Below are 16,185 nucleotides of genomic sequence, written 5' to 3'. Positions count from 1 at the left end.
TCAGTCAATCACCACTTACTGCATTCCACCCCAACCTTGATCTTTCTGTATATACCACACCACTCCGCACTTCCCTGGGGTGCAATAAACTGTGGATATTTTAATCTGTGGGCCTTTGTTGGTTCTGTTCCCTTTGCTTGGGATGCTCTTCTGCATTGAACTCTTTCAAGGCCCAGGTCAAAGGTTAGCTCTCCTGTGAACCCTTGGTCCTTTACTATTTTGTTTAAGCAGCTATTTTAAATATCTGCGTTTCTTACCTTGTGTCCATGGGCCACTATGAATAGGCTTTGGAGGGTCTATCAATACCCCTAGGATTACCTGAGTAATCTGTGTCTGTGTATTACTCTGGAGGAGAGGGTTAGAGCTTCCATCAGATTCTCAAAAAGGTTCTGTGACCCAAAGATTAAGAATTTCTCATTTCTTATGTGTCTCTTATGAGTTCATTGAGGGCAAGGCTCACACTTTTTCACTTTAGACTCTCCAGCACGGATACACAACAGACACTCCTAACTACTGTCAAAGGCTGTTAATAACCCACAGAGGCAACATTTTTACAGGCAAAGAAGAGAAAACAGGATGGTTTAATTTGTAGAGTCAAGAGTTGTTTGTTCTTGATTACAGCGTTCAACATGCAAATTACATTCACTTCTTGGTACAGAAATGGCACCCTGCCACTTCCTTAGGAGTTAATCCAGACAGAATTATTCCTGGCAACCCTTGACTATGTGTCTGCCAACAATCACCCTCTCTCCCTTCTGACAGTGATACGTAAACTTTTATGCAGAATAACTGGGAAACGCGGTCTTTCGTTTAACTGAGTAGCCACATACAGCGTAGCACCATTGACTTGCCAATGGATTTGGTATATTCTGAACTCCAGATCAAGACCTCGCATTGTCGAGCCTGTCTTTAATGATCCCAAAGGCACTTGAGAATCCGGCAGTGTCTCACGGTCACTGATTTTCACTGGACAGTGTTAGAGATGGCGAAGGTCTGCTAAGTCTGTCCTGGCCCTGGGCATTCACTCTGAAAAGTTTACTGAATAAGGTCCTGACACATTTACTCTTTCTGTCATTCTCTAGGCTCAAATGAACACAGGGGTCTTCACTTTTTGCTTACCCATAGTTCTTAAATTTTCCGTAATGAAAATGTATTATTTGTGTAAAGAAAGGTATAAAAATACTAACATAAAATTAAAGGTAAAATGCAGGGTGTTTGGATCCCAGGAAAACAGGAGTCTACTGTGGTTAGAAGTCAGGCTGACTACACATAATAATTAGGTATAATTGACAACGCCTTTTCCAAAGACTGTATTTTTGCCAAGTTTTATATATTATCACTAGCTTGAGTTTTTCCCCCTTTCTCTGACTTTCATTACTAGAGTCACCAGATGGAAAATTTAAAACATTTAAAAAATAGCTGTTTCTGGGTAAGTCACCCAGCACACACTCCTTGTATTTCCTCTAGTCTCAAACATAAGGGGAACCGGCTCAGACAAGAATGATCCTTGCTGCACACCCGCCAGCTCAGGCATCCTCCTTTTTATTCCGAGAGGCTCCTGCTCAAACGAAAGTTATAAGGTAAGCGCTACTCTGAGTTCCTGACACAGCTCATTCCCGCTTGGTCTTCAAAAAATAGAGGTCTGTAATTCCTTTTTGAACATGCCTTCGAAGTGGAGGTCTTTGGCCATGAGTTCCTCTTCGACATCATCTAGAGCCCACTGGTGATCTGTCAGCTCCAAGGCTTCCCACTCTGTCTGCAAAGGAAGAGAACACCAGGGCAGGGAGAGAGGGACAGAAGGGCTGTTACTGAGAGTAGTGCTGACCTTTGTGAGCACCTGCTCTGGGCTGGGAGCTGGGGCAGGCTATTTACATGTATAAGCTCATGCAATCCTGAGGCAGGTGCTGCCATCCACCCCATCCACCCCTATCCCCAATTTACAGACGAGGCGACTAAAGTAAGAAAGGTAAAATATTTAAGGTCGTCGTAGCTTGTAACTAATTACATTTCTCAAATAGTCTATTAATGCTGAATACTTTGCCTTTAGTTAGTGGGCTTTAAAAATATGCTTTATGAAGTTTAACATGCAATACAAATGTTAGTTCATGGGTGTGTTCTTTTAAAAAATAGTAATTCACATGGCATAAAATTCACCCTTTTAATATATGCAATTAGTGGTTTTTAGCATATTCACAAAGACATGCAACCATCACCACTACCTAATTCCAGAATACTTTCATTGCCCGCAAAAGAAACTGCGCATCAAGTAGCAGGCACTCCTCTCCATCCCTCTCCCCAAGCCCTGCAACTACTTTACTTTCTGTATCTTTGGATTCATCTATTCTGGACATAACACATGGCCTTTTGTTACTGGTTTCTTTCACTTAGCATGTTATCAAGGTTCCTCCCTGTTGTACCATGACTCAGTACTCATCCCTTTTTATGGCTGTGTAATATTCCACTGTATACATTCCAGTCCAGAGATTGTACATGTATACCAAAATGCTCTTTTGTATTTCTGTTCATCAGATGATTGACATTTGGCTTGCTTATACTTTTTTACTATTATGAATAGTACTCTCAACATTCTTGTATAAGTTTTTGTGTGGACATACGTTTTCAATTTTCTTGGGTATTTACCTAAGCATAGAATTGCTAGGTCATATGGTACTATTTTAACTTCTTGAAGAAGGACTAAAAGCTGCTTTCCAAAGTGGCTTCACCATTACCACCATACGTGAGGGCTCCAATTTCTCCACATCCTTGTCAACACTTGTTACTATCCATCTTCTTTTACTATCCAGGTGCGTGTGAAGTGGTATATTAGTGTGGTTTTGATTTGCATCTTCCTGATGGCTAATGATGTTGAGCATCTTTCCATAAGCTTATTGGGTTGTCTTTTTATTGTTGAGTTCTAAGAGTTTTTTATTTTGAATACTAGACCTTTCTCAGGTACAATATTTGCAAATATTTTTTCCGATTCTGTGGGGTGTCATTTCACTGTATTTTTTTTTTTTATTGAATTTATCAGGGTGACACTGGTTAACAAAATTCTACAGGTTTCAGGTATACAATTCTACAATACATCATCTATACACTGTACTGTGTGTTCACCACCCCCAGTCAAGTCTCCTTCCATCACCATTTATCCCCCCATACCGTCTTCCACCTCCCCCCCAACCCCAGCAATCACCACACATCTTTTCACTTTCTTGAGGGTGTCCTTTGAAGTTCAAAAGTTTTCATTTTGACAAAGTCCCATTTATATATTTCTCCTTTTGTTGCTTGTACTTTTAATGTGATGCATAAGAAGTCAGTGCCTGATCCAAGGTCACACACATCTACACCTATGTGTTCTAAGAGTTTCACAGTTTAGCTCTTATATTTAGGTCTTTGTCCCATTAAAAAATTTTTACTGTGGTAAAATATACATAACAAAACTTGCCACTTTTAACCAGTGGCATTACTTACATTCACAACAGCTGTGAGTTAATAATGTTTCCTAGCATATGAGCTTTGCTGATGGTGAACAAACAGGCACTGAGTGCCCTGGTGTGCTTGTCAATGGTAATCTCACCTCCCAACAGGCACAACTCAAAGGCACAAGGCGCGTTCATCCCGGAGCCTCAGCTGCCTCGCCTCCACAGTCTCCCGGTCTTGTACTTTTTTTGTTAAATTTATTCTGTAATGTTTTCTTCTTTTCGATACCATTGTAAATAGAACTGTTTTCTTAATTTCAGCGTCAGGTTCCTTTATCATCAGTGTGTAGAAATACAACTGATTTTTTATATTGGCCTTGTATCCTAAGACCTTGCTAAACCTGTTTATTAGCTCTAACAGGTTTTTGGGGGGGTTGGGGGGAGAGGATTCCTTACACTATTCTATATACAAGACAGGCCATGTCATCTACAAACAAAGATAGCTTTATTTCTTCCTTTTTAATCTGAATGCCTTTTTAGTTCTTTTTCTTGACTAACTTTCCTGGCTAGAACCTCCAGTACAATGCTGAATAGTAGTGGCAAGAGTGGACATCCTTGTCTTGTTCCTGATCTTAGAGAAAAACCTGTCAGTATGAGTATGGTATCAGTTGTGGGGTTTTCATAGATGTCTTTCAGCAAGATGAGCAAATTCCCTTCTATTCCTCGTTCTTATGATGAAAAATTAGTGAGGTTTTCCTGTACAAAAATCATACTGGATTTTATAAATTACAAAATCATTTCATGAAAAGGCTCTATTATGTACTGATTTTTTTAAATGAAATTTTTATCTCACGTCTACAGGGTCCAAAAGTTAAGTATTCCAAATGTTTTCCTGGTGCCTCTGATTGGACTGTTTTTACAGCTTCTTTTACAGTATAGACTGAATTTGGTGAGCATTAAAAAAACAGAAAAAGTACCAAGAATCTCAAATTTACTTAACACATGATTCCCTCAAGAGAAAGAGATATGCAAACTAAAATACATCTTTTGCTAAATTTAAATTTAAACGATGGAATAATACACACTACACTTGCTTCAGGGAACCCATCTTTAAGGTAACTCTGATGCCTTTTGGAGCTTCAGTGAGGCTGGAAGAAGGGATGTACCTTGAAAGCTTTGTTGGTGTCTGCGGGCATAGCCATGGCTGCTCCAGTCATCTGCTCCTGCATCATCCGTGATTGGTCAGCGGCTGCAGAGTAAGATGCACCTACATGAGTGCCAGGGCTCAGCAGCACCCAGTACCTCGGGAAGAAAGGTCCTTCCACAAAACTTACAGATGCTCGGTAGTAGGTTATGACATATGACAGAGTCACTGACTGGCCCTACATTACACTGGCTATGTGACCCCGGAAAAGTCACTTTACCTCTCCTGAAGAATGGAGATGATAATAGTAGCAGCAGCAGGTTAACTGAAGAAAGTGCTAAACCTTATTTCAAATTTAAACAACAGTCACCAGTTACTGAACAACTACTATATACCAAGAACTTTACTAAGCGCTTTACGTATTCTACATCACCTACTCCTAACAAGAAGCCCTGAAGTTAATTATTAAGGTCCCTATTTTACAACAGAGTATTAGAGTGGTTAAATAACTTCCCTGAGATCCCAGCCATTAAGTGAGACAACCAGGACAGGTACTGGCAAGAACTCTCGTCAGTGAGCTAACTGATCAAACCAGGCCTTCTTTCAGCTTCAGGTTTACAGGCTTACACTGCTGGAGTGGATCCCTCACTGAGGGCATCAGACTGTGGGGGACTACATATTATCCCTGTTATTGCCACGGAGAACTCAGATCTTCAGTTTGACTCTGGAATTTTTTTTAAAAAATATATCTTTATTGATTTCAGAGACAGGAAGGGAGAGGGAGAGAGACAGAAACATCAATGATGAGAGAGTCGTCATTGATTGGCTGCCTCCTGTATGCCCCTGACTGGGGATCGAGCCTGCATGTGCTCTGACCAGGAATCAAACTGTGATCTCCTGGATCGTAGGTTGATGCTCAACCACTGAGTCACACCCAACTGGGCGACCCTGGAATTTTTAACTGTTCCAGAATACCTCAGAAACTTAAGAATAAGTTTAAAGAATGAAGCACTGTATTTGACTATGCTAACAAATAGCATAGCCTACATGATTTTTCTGACTCTGGCATGGATGATTCATCTATCAGAGTATTCGCTTATTAAACCTGATGTACTCCTTACCATTATCTTGACCCAAAATCAGAGAGTAAATGCTCCGAAGCCCAAAGACATTGAGGAAGTACCAGGATGCAGAACTCACCCTAAAGCAAAATTGAAACAGTGTAGGTAGTTATGTCAGAATTAATATATTTCACACTTTTCTACCACCCAAGTTGTCCAGAGTATGTAAAGAAATCACCAGAGGTGAGCTACATTCATTCAAAGCATAACCAAAGAAGAAATACAAATTGTAAAGGCAGTCTTACCAAAAGTTATAGCTTACTGCAGGCAAACTGCACTTATAACTATGTAATAAATTCTGTCTTCAGTAGCAGGAACTGAACTCACAACTGGTGCGCTTCCATTTAATCAGGGAATGTAAGCTTTGCTTAATTTTCCTTTCTACATAACAGGCTTTCCAACCACTTATTCTTTTTAATTATGAAAGCAATACACACTTGCTATAAATAATGAAGGCAAACAATACAGAAGTACATAAAATAAAAAGTTCTGAATCCCATTCTCTAGAGGAAATCACAAGTGTTGGTGGGCTTGATATTTACAGGAAAGGATTAGAGGTGGCTTTCAGGAAATACCTGCAATACTGAAACTGTAGCTACCAGGAGAGCCATTCCAAGTTTTGAACTTTATCACCAAAGCTTTCCTTAGCTTAGATTTCCCACTTTGCCCTCATAAAATAAATATGCTCCAATATAATAAAACCTAAAAAAAGTATGAGAAATGATACAGAAACAGAATTCACACTTCATTCCAATACTCAGGTCATGCAACAGCAGAGGTCTATTTTGGTTACTCCACCAGGATGCAGGTAAATAAATGACCAATCTGTACATAATGTTGTGGATCTACATCTAACAGTAAGCTAGTTGTATACCGAGCTCCAGTCTCCTTTGTCCACACAAGCATGTCAGTAAAAGATGCTGAGAAAAGATAAAGTTTTTCTTGTACACAAAGTTTTTCTTAGCCCAAGTGAGTCTGGAAGGTCAAGGTTTAATAGTGTCATTCTACTCATAATAACTACAGCTTGTCTTCTCTAGTGGAACTGTGCACAGCCAAGGCACCTGATCTGTCCTGCCCCTCCCATACACCCAGGGACCGCTTTGCTTCGTTCAGGGAAGTTACCACTGATGACCCCACTGTCCATTCTCCCCCTCCTCGTCTGGCTTCCTTTTTATGCAAGTCTCTGGGAAGCCATAGACAAAATAGTCTGCAGAGACCATATAAAGAAGCACTACTGGGTTCCACATGCTGTAGCAGTGTTCTAGAAGCTTTTCAGAGTTTGGGTTTTATTACTCTGCTATAAAAAACAGAGTGGTAAATAAGACTTGAGTGCTGGATTTGGACAGACTTTGTGGTCACATCTCAGTTTCTCCACTTATTTCATAGGGTTGCTATGAGGATAAAAATAAGTTAATATATGAAAAACATCTAGCACAGTGACTGGTACCAATGAAAATGATTAATGTATCAGCAGTAATGTATTTTGGAAAAAATAATACAAACATCCACTCCCATATGCTCCAGGGCATTGCTAAAAGGTTTGCCTGGCTTTATCTTTTAACTTTTTTGGGATGCATACATCTCCCCTTGCACTCCTAAGACCCAAGCACCTAGAGAAAAGAGGCTGACACATTCTCTCATTTTGTAAGACTCAAAAGAAAGTTCTTACCAGGATGCATCTAATGTGAGTAGTTCAATTCCTTGCTGTAGCATAGGCTTAAAACGGAGGGTCAGTGGAAATGGGACCTTGGCTGTAAAGAAAGAAAAAGTTCACAATCACTCCTAGTTTCTTTATTTTTAGAATAGCTTAACTGTGAATGTATATATTCTTTCCCTGAAGAGGTGTGAACTCTGGACCACACAGAGTTTGGTAAAAGATTCCCACAAGGAAATTTCTGTCACTTTCTGAAGAAATATGTCAAATGTCACTCTTCCTTGAACACCAGCTTCTCTATTGCTTAAGGAGAAGGGACTCAAACTGAGCTGTGTCCTAAAATCTCAAAAGAAACTTGCACTAATCTGTTAAACCTAAAGTGGAATATATATACACAGAGCACTACATCACTAAGAAACCTAATTAATTCAAATTAAATCAAAACAACTTATAAATATTCAAAAGACTCACCCGACGCCTAGAAAATAAAGTCAAAATAGAAATGGGCTTCCCTTTATTCTACTCAACTAGAACACTAAATTAGTTTCGGATACAAATTAGCAAGCCACTTATTTGAATTTCTATTAGTAAAACACCAGCATTATGAATTTACAATCAGCCTGCAATAAGAGCCATAAAATCATATTAACTTTTTTATTGTTCAAAAGATGTTATCAGTTTATAATACAGAACATAGGACCCATGATGTTAGCACTGATTTCTCTGAATAGGGAGAAGGGAAAGGAGCACAGAAGAAATAAACTTCAAGTCTTCTCGGTGGTAACTTACTTGTGACAAAGCCTGAAAATGTCATGTTGATCCATCCACCAATAAGAATCATAGGGAGAACATTTGTTACATTGCCTTTCATCATGTCTGTGAGCATAGTGGGATCTAAGACAAAAACACAGGAGACCACTACATTTTACCACTGTTGGCAGGGACTTCTGATTTTCTGTAAATTTTAAATTTATTTGTTAATTAAAGTAATACAAATTCACTGTAAAACATTCAAATGACATACAAACAGGATGTAGATGGTTTCTCTGAGCCTACTCTCTAAACACTTTTAACTGCTGCATATCCTTCCACCTTTTTATTTATATACACACAGTAGTTTCTATATATACACAATAGAGGGATACTATGCTCACTATTCTGCTTCTTCTTATTTTAGCCTCACCTGAGGAAATGTTTACTGATTTTAAAGAGGAAGGGAGGGAGGGAGGGAAGGAGGGGAAGAGAGAGAGAGGGAGAGAAACATCGGTCTGTTGCCTCCCATAAGCACCCCAACTGAGGATCAATCTGGCAACTTAGTTAGGTGCCTTGACTGGGAATCAAACCACAACCTTTTGGTGTACAGGATGACGCTCCAACCAACTGAGCCACCCAGTCAAGACACTATTCTACTTCTTAATTAAAAAAAATACAATATACTGTGAATGCTATTTCCACATTAGTATAATATCTCTCTAATTATTGTTATTCTTTGTTAATCCTCACCAGAAGATATTTTTCCATTGATTTTTAGAGAGTGGAAGGGGGGAAGGGAAGGGGAGGGAGAGGGAGAGAGAGAGAGAGAGAAAAACATTGATATAAGAGAGACATACCAATTGGTTGCCTCCTGCATGCACCCTGACCGGGGCCAGGGATCGAACCTACAACCCAGGTACATGCCCTTGACCAGTAATCAAACCTGAAACCCTTCAGTGCGCTAGCTGAGGCTCTAACCAATGAGCAACACTGGCCAGGGCACTCTCATTATTTTTAATGTCTGCATAGGAATCCATAATGTAGTCACAGTCATCACTATTGGGTAGACCTATAGATTGTTTCCGATTTTTATTTTTGCCAATAAACAGTGCTGCCAACGACTACCTTGTACATAAGTCTGCATGTTTTTGCAAGTGTTTCTGTAAGAGAAACTCATAGACTTTTTAAGTCAAGGGGTTTGAACACTGAAAATTGGACAGATACTGTCAAACTGTCCTTCATTAACAGTGAGAGAGCCTGACTTCTCATGGCCTTGACAGTAGCAGCTTTGATCAAGCTTTTCAATCTCTGCCAATTTAATGGGCTAAAAAGGACATCTTGGGTTTTTTTGTGTTTTTTTTAAAAATATATCTTTATTGATTTCAGAGAGAGGAAAGGAGAGGGAGAGAGAGAGACAGAAACATCAATGATGAGAGAGTCATTGATCAAGCCCGCAACCCGGGCATGTGCCCTGACCGGGAATTGAACCCCGACGCTCAACCACTGAGCCACGCCCGGCTGGGCAGGACATCTTGTTTTTAATTTGCATTTCATAGATTTTAGTAGGTCAAGTATCTTTGCATAAATTTATTGGTCTTTTGTTTCTTGTAGGTTTTCTAAAAGACTTATTAAAATAAATTCTGGTAACTTCTGTCTGGATTTAAAATAGTTGGTTATCTCACCTAAAGAAATGGATACTAAAATGAGAGGACAGTCAATATGGAATAATACATTTTGTTTTAAAGATGTATTTTTCACACAACAGGGATCAGTGGAAGTAAGAAATCTGTTAAGAGTAAAAATTGTGGGGTGAGCCAAGCAGTCATGTCTGACAAAGAAATAGCTGGTCTAGGGGAGTAGTGATTGTTCTCCCTCATTCAAGCAGAAGCTGGGTGGCCATCTGTCAGCAGTAGGAGCCAGGCACTGGGTGAGAGTCCCAGCTTTTCCAACTGTACTCAGTAGGGCCCTGGGTCCTGAGGAACAGCAAAGGGGAGAAGCCCAGAGACAACGGCTCTAGCCTCTCCAACCCCTTAGCTGAGAGCTCTATTTTTCTTTTATTTTGTTTTTTAAAAATTTATTTTAGAGAGAGGAAGGGAAAGAGAGAGAGAAACATCAGTTTATTGTTCCACCCATTTATGCATTTATTCACTGGTTGACACTTGTAGGTGCCCTCACGAGGGATCTAACCCATAGCCTCAGTGTATCAGGAAGACGCTCTAACCAACTGAGCTACCCGACGACAGCCTGAGAGCTCTTTTTTAAATCTACTTTATATACTGGGGTTCCCAGATTTATTTGAAAGAGAGAACTCTACTTCTTAGATCCCTGTACTAGATATCTAAGGTCCCTTATATTACTATCTTCTATATTTAAACATTGAAATCAAATAACACCCTTCCAACCCCCCTGCCTCCCCCACTCATGTTAAAAATTTTCCTTAAAGATGAGAGAAGGGAATAAACATACCAGTCATAGGAGAAGGAGGCACTACCTTCCTTTTAGTTTTTTTGAAAAATCCATCCTCTGGATTGTTGAAGTAATATTTTCGTGTCAGGAAAGACTAGTAGAAAAAAAGAGCTTTTGAAATCTTAAAACTGTGACATAGCAAATTGTCAAATTATTCCCCAGAGGTTCAGAAGGCCCTTGGAATATGCTATTACACTAAGAGCTGGCAGCCTACTTGGCAGCTGAGCTGACACTTTAGCTGAGTCACATTTAAAAACAATTTCCTAAGAAGGGTGAGGTCACAATGACAGCAAACACCACCAGGCCACAGCTTAATTCCTAACTTGCCAGCCTTCAGTTTTCCCCAAAGAGTCCCCTTATAAAACATTCAGATATCTACTGCCCTCAACAGTGAATCGTGAGACTTTTAATAAAAGATAAATGAGTACCTGTTTGGGAATGTATTTTCCATTTTCCCTGAGGACTCTGCTTCGAATTAGGACTTGACTGAAAAATACAACAAAGACAATGAGATTTTTATAAAAGCGAAACACTAGAAGAAAAGGAGAGAATAAAGTAGAAGACCTATTTAAACACAAGAGAGGGCCTACTTGGCAACAGTTCTGTGCGGAAACTTTTCAAACTACAAGTATCCTTAAAACCAATCTAACATACTTAACCCCCAAATCAGGTTTTCAAAAGAGCATTTTTCAGAAGTGACTGTGTTTCCGAACAAAGATTTCTGAAGAAGGCACATTTAGAACACTTAGCTGTCTCTTACTTTATGAGCTAAGAAGGAACTTTCTCTGAGTGAAAAGAGTAGCAGTTGGATGCTACTCAGATGATTTGGGGACAGGAGGACAGAGGAAGGGTGAGGACTGAAGGAACTTTTTAAGCCCCCCAGAGAAATGAGTACAGGACTTGACAGGGTTGTTATCTGAGTGACAACAAAGAGAAATTCCACCCAGTATTCAGACTGTTAGTAAGCTCTCAATAAACATTTATTAAATTAATAAATGAAATTATTTGGTGATATTTGAACATAATTGACCATAAAAGATAATAAGAGTGCAATACCACAAGGGAGTGCTAAGACACAAATAGCAAACAGAACAGTGATCAAAATACTAATTTCTTCTAGGTTTTCAAAAGTTTTATTTTTAATTTATTGATTTTAGAGAGAGTGAGGGAGGGGGAAGGAGGAACATCGATTTGTTGTCCCACTTATTTATGCATTCATTGGTTGCTTCTTGTATGTGCCCTGACAGAGGATGGAACTAGCAACCTTGGCCTAGCGGGATGACACTCTAACCAACTGAGCTACCCAGCCAGGGCATTTGAAAGTTGTTTTAATGGGGAATAAAAGCCTCCTTAGGTTAACAGAAATCCTTCTTGAAAAAAGGAGGAAAAAATCCTAACAGAAATGAACACAAGAGAACTGTGCTTGGTTTTTCTCTACTCCTCAGTATAAACTACCTGCTCTAGGCAGTAGGTCAGTATCCTTAGGGTCTCCTTGTCATATTCTAGCTTTCTCCATATGCTGGGAATTCTCCAGTGCCCCTCTCCTTCACCTTTTTCAAGTTCCACCTTTTCTATGAAACTCTTCCAGATACCTGGAGCCCTTGTGGAATTCTCTCTGGTCTACCTCCTCCTGGCCTCATTGTACTGTATAGCTGACTGCTCCATACACAGGCTTACAGAGGTGATGTGTAATATGTTCTGTTCCCTGGAAGCTAGTCTAAAGTACTCAAAGTGTGGTCTATGTACCAATACTGATCTAAGTACAGACACTGAGCATAAGGGTTTAGAAACATTTGTAGTAACTTAACATTACAACATCCAAATACATGATCGAAATATTTTATAAAAGCATCAGTCTGTGATAGATTGGAAATTAAAAAATGAAAAAGCTGGCCCTTCACCACAGTTTAAACAGCATTGGGTCTAGAATAATGGGTAAAAATTTAAGCTCTGGAGTTGGGCAGATCGGTTCAAATCCTGGCTCTGCCACATATTAGCTATGTAATCTTGGGTGAGTCATTTAACTTCCTATGGCTCCATTCATATTCTGTACAATAACATATTTATCCTCATTGAATGAATACTTCTTGAGCTTCTGAGTGCCATGTACTATGTTAGGTGATATAAACAAGTGATCAAAAAGTAAATATCTTATGAAGGTTAAAATCTAGTGGGGGAGAATTACAGTAATCAAATAATCACAGGACTAAATGTGAAATTCACCTGTTACATCCTATGAAGGAGCAATGGATGGTATGATGGGAATGTACAACTGGAGGATTTGACAGAGTCTGAGAAGGTAAGGGCTTAGAGAAAGCTTTTCTGAGGATGTATGATTAAGTTGGAATCTTAAGGATAAGCAGACATATTACCTTGGCAAAGTGCTGGAGGGAAGAGCATGGGAAAAAGCCCTGTGGCAGTAAAAAGCACTATGTCTCTGAGGATCGACCTGAGTAAAGGCCATATGGCTGGAAGAAAGAGAACTACAGAAAATGTGGTGAAAATGAGGTTTGACAGGTAAGCAAGAACCACATTATACAAAGCGATGTGGGGACCATTGTATTTCTTTTAAATTGTGGCAAAAAATACATAACACACCATGTCAGAGATGGCATGATCCAACCACCTCACTTAGGAGATAGAACAATTAAGACCCGAAATGTTGAGGGTTTTTTCAAGTAGTGGTTCTTCATGTAGGTGGTACTGCCCTCTAGAGGGCCTTATGGAAATCTGTGGAACTTTTTTGAGTGTCAAAATTTTGGGAAGGAGAAAAACAGCACACAACTAAGTATATCCCTCAGTGCTGGGGACAGATGTGCAATACAGTGGTACCTTGGCTTTCGAATGTAATCTGTTCCTGAAGACCGTTCGGGTTCTGAAACGTTCGAAAACCAAGGGATCAACAGCCAACAGTAAGGCCTCAGGATCTCGCCCTCAGCGGAAGCTGTGCGGCATGTTCAGACTTCCGAAGTGTGTTCGAAAACCGAAGTGTTTCCTTCTGGGTTTATGGCATTCGTAAACCCAAATGTTCGCCAACGGAGACGTTCAAAAACCGAGCACCACTGTACAAAGAACTGTCCCATGTCTCACACTACTTCTGACATCTTACCAAATTGGTTTTAATTATCTAAGCCTCAAACCTAATTCCATTTTTTGCAGTTGTTGGGAGGGATGATTTTTATATGTACTGAATTTCCAGATATGCAACCAGCAAGTAAATAAAGGGAAAACTGCACTTTGTTTTGTTCAGAACTTCAAGAGTAGTTCACCATTTAGTAAAATCACATCCAAACACCGCCTTTCATTATATCTAAGTAGCTAACACACTGTATCAGCCTACAATTCGCGCTGTCCCAATTCTTAGGGATTTTATAGCTATGTGATAGCACCTGGCTTTTCCATTACATCTTCTAGGACTGCTGTGCACAAGCACTTATGAAATAGAAATGAAATTATTTTCCTTTTATTTCTCCTGATTGTTACACTAAAGCATTATGCTGCCCTTTTTTTTAATGTTCTTGTGTAGAGTACATCAACTGTGAATTTCATTTTGGTTATAAAAAGGAGCTTTGGGTCTGTTATCATTCAGAACCATCACTCTAATATCACATAGTGAACCAGGAGCAAAAACTGTGGCAGAGAATCTATGACATCAGGAATTGTAGTCAAGAGAATTTAACTTGGTAGTGAAACTGACCTGGGTTCAAGTACAGGCACAATATCTTACTATTTGGTTATTTTGGGAAGGCTACTTAACTTTGCCAGGCTCCCTTTTCTTCAAATGTAAATATGGGTTCAGGATTATCTATCTCAGTGTTAATTTGTGGGTAAAATGAAACAATTTATTGTTATCAATACATAAATAAATGCTGACTGCCTGAGCTCTCTCCACTTTACATCTTTCTATAGCCTTCCTTTCTGTGGTGAACTGACTTCGTAAGAAGGTTGGTTCTGATCAGTTCTGAAACTGATGCCACAGAAAAGTAATTTAGTGGCTTTTGTGGTACAGTGGAAAGAGATCCAGACTTGGGAAACAGAAGTTTTAGTGTTAAGTCCTGAATGTCACCATGTGTGACAAGGGAACCCCTTAACACTTAGTTTCTATAAAATGGGAAAGCATCTGCCTCACAGAGTTGCTTTGAATTTTAAATAAGTAACAGTGCCTGGCATAGAATAAGTTCGTAATAAATGTTGGTTTATCATGATTATTCTCAGCATAATTGGGAAGCACAACTGAAAATGACAGCAGTCCTTCCCAAACTTCAGTATTTTCATTCCATGGTTATTATTTTTATCTTATTCACCTAGCACTTGTACTATTAAAAACTTAGTATTTTTTATGTCAGTTTTTCTATTTATAGAAGTTTTAAAAGAAATCTTTAAATTACCAGCAAACGTAAAACCAGTATTACTTGCTACAAATAGAAAGTGTTAAATACAATAAAAACAAAACAAAATTATTAAATTTTAACTTGATACTGCTGCCTGTGGAAAGTTCTGAGCCTGAGGCTTGCTCTATGTTAAAATGGAGATTAGTAAATGCTAGGGATGTATTAAAAACATAAAAACATTTACCTGAGATAATCCCTGAAAATAATCATAACGATTGACTGACAATGTTTTTTATTTTAATATGGAGGGGGCACACATCTAGATACCACCTAAAATAATCTCAAATTACCTCTCTTCACAGATAAATACTGTAATGAAGCACATGGGGAAGAATTTGCCTCCACTCCAGTAGGGGAAATTATAATAACCACCACTCAGATCTCTGTGGCAGTTTTATGTTGCCAAGCACTTGGTTATCTCAGCTAATCAACACTGTAGTTTGGTAAAACGAGTATAATTACATCCACCTTATCTATATAGTTCATAGATAAGCCCAACGAGGGTTGGCGACTAGCCTAACAATATTAACAGCAACATCTTTTTGAGCACTTAATCTGTCCCAGCTAAAGGCTTTATAGGCATCACCTAAAATTTAATCCCACCCCTGCTCTATGAGGCATATCCTGTTATCATGCACATTTGACAGACGACGAAAGTGAAACAGGTAACTCAGCCCAGGTAACCCAGCCAGTGGGAGCGCGATGTAGAACCAGAGTGAATTGACAGAACCCCGGCACTTTCTTGCTCAAGGTCACAGGGGAGTGAGGTCGGTAGATCCCGGAGAGCGCTGACCTGTCAGAGACTTGTTCCTGGGTGAGCTTCTTGTCGCTCTGTAGCAGGATGGACACGTAGTGGCGGATCATGCCCACGAAGAAGGTGATGATAACGATAGGCAGGACCACCCAGAGGCGGATGTTGGAGTCCAGCAGCAGCTCCGGCCCCGCCATCTTCACAAAGCGCCGGCCCCCGACCAGGTGTAGCTGGGTTTCTCGTCCCACGGATGCCGGGCCTCCCACTCGAGTTTGCCTCCGAGCCTTTTCACGCCCTCAGCCAGGTTGGCCCGGGACCCTACAGCCGACTCAATCCTGGCGAACTGCCCCTCTCCGGGCCACCCGGCCGCCCACTTCCGGCGCGGAAATTTGGAGTCGCGGCGCGGCGCGCCTCGGTGACGTCAGGTGGTGTCGCGCCGGGCGGGAAAGTCTTAAACGAGGGGCGGCTACGGCTTGGCGGCGGAGG

The 16,185-nt window shown here is 40.0% G+C and overlaps 1 protein-coding gene across 1 annotated transcript; it reads right to left on the bottom strand.

Annotated features, from left to right (window-relative positions):
- Positions 1-548: 548 nt before the first annotated feature.
- On the bottom strand, positions 549-16,046 carry EMC3 (ER membrane protein complex subunit 3). The gene is made up of 8 exons (XM_016209940.2): positions 15,742-16,046; positions 10,986-11,043; positions 10,558-10,651; positions 8,128-8,232; positions 7,354-7,435; positions 5,685-5,764; positions 4,586-4,668; positions 549-1,756 (listed from the first exon to the last, which is right to left on the bottom strand). Exons 1-8 carry the CDS (start codon positions 15,894-15,896, stop codon positions 1,628-1,630), a joined length of 786 nt encoding a protein of 261 aa, XP_016065426.1. The 5' UTR covers positions 15,897-16,046; the 3' UTR covers positions 549-1,627.
- Between the last annotated feature and the right edge of the window lie 139 nt (positions 16,047-16,185).

The sequence above is a fragment of the Miniopterus natalensis genome, chromosome 15 (genome assembly GCF_054644295.1).
Source record: "Miniopterus natalensis isolate mMinNat1 chromosome 15, mMinNat1.hap1, whole genome shotgun sequence".
NCBI lineage: Eukaryota > Metazoa > Chordata > Mammalia > Chiroptera > Miniopteridae > Miniopterus > Miniopterus natalensis.
The sequence above is the reverse complement of the archived record's forward strand: the minus strand, read 5'-3'. Positions and strand labels throughout refer to the sequence as shown.

Excerpts from the sequence above, each read along its gene's own strand:
- EMC3 (XM_016209940.2), bottom strand. The coding sequence starts at position 15,896 with ATGGCGGGGCCGGAGCTGCTGCTGGACTCCAACATCCGCCTCTGGGTG. Across the intron at positions 5,765-7,353 it reads CTCACATTAGATGCATCCTG|GGTGAGTTCTGCATCCTGGT; the intron begins GTAAGAACTTTC and ends ATTTTGCTTTAG. Across the intron at positions 4,669-5,684 it reads GATTTTGGGTCAAGATAATG|CCGCTGACCAATCACGGATG; the intron begins GTAAGGAGTACA and ends CTTACTCTGCAG.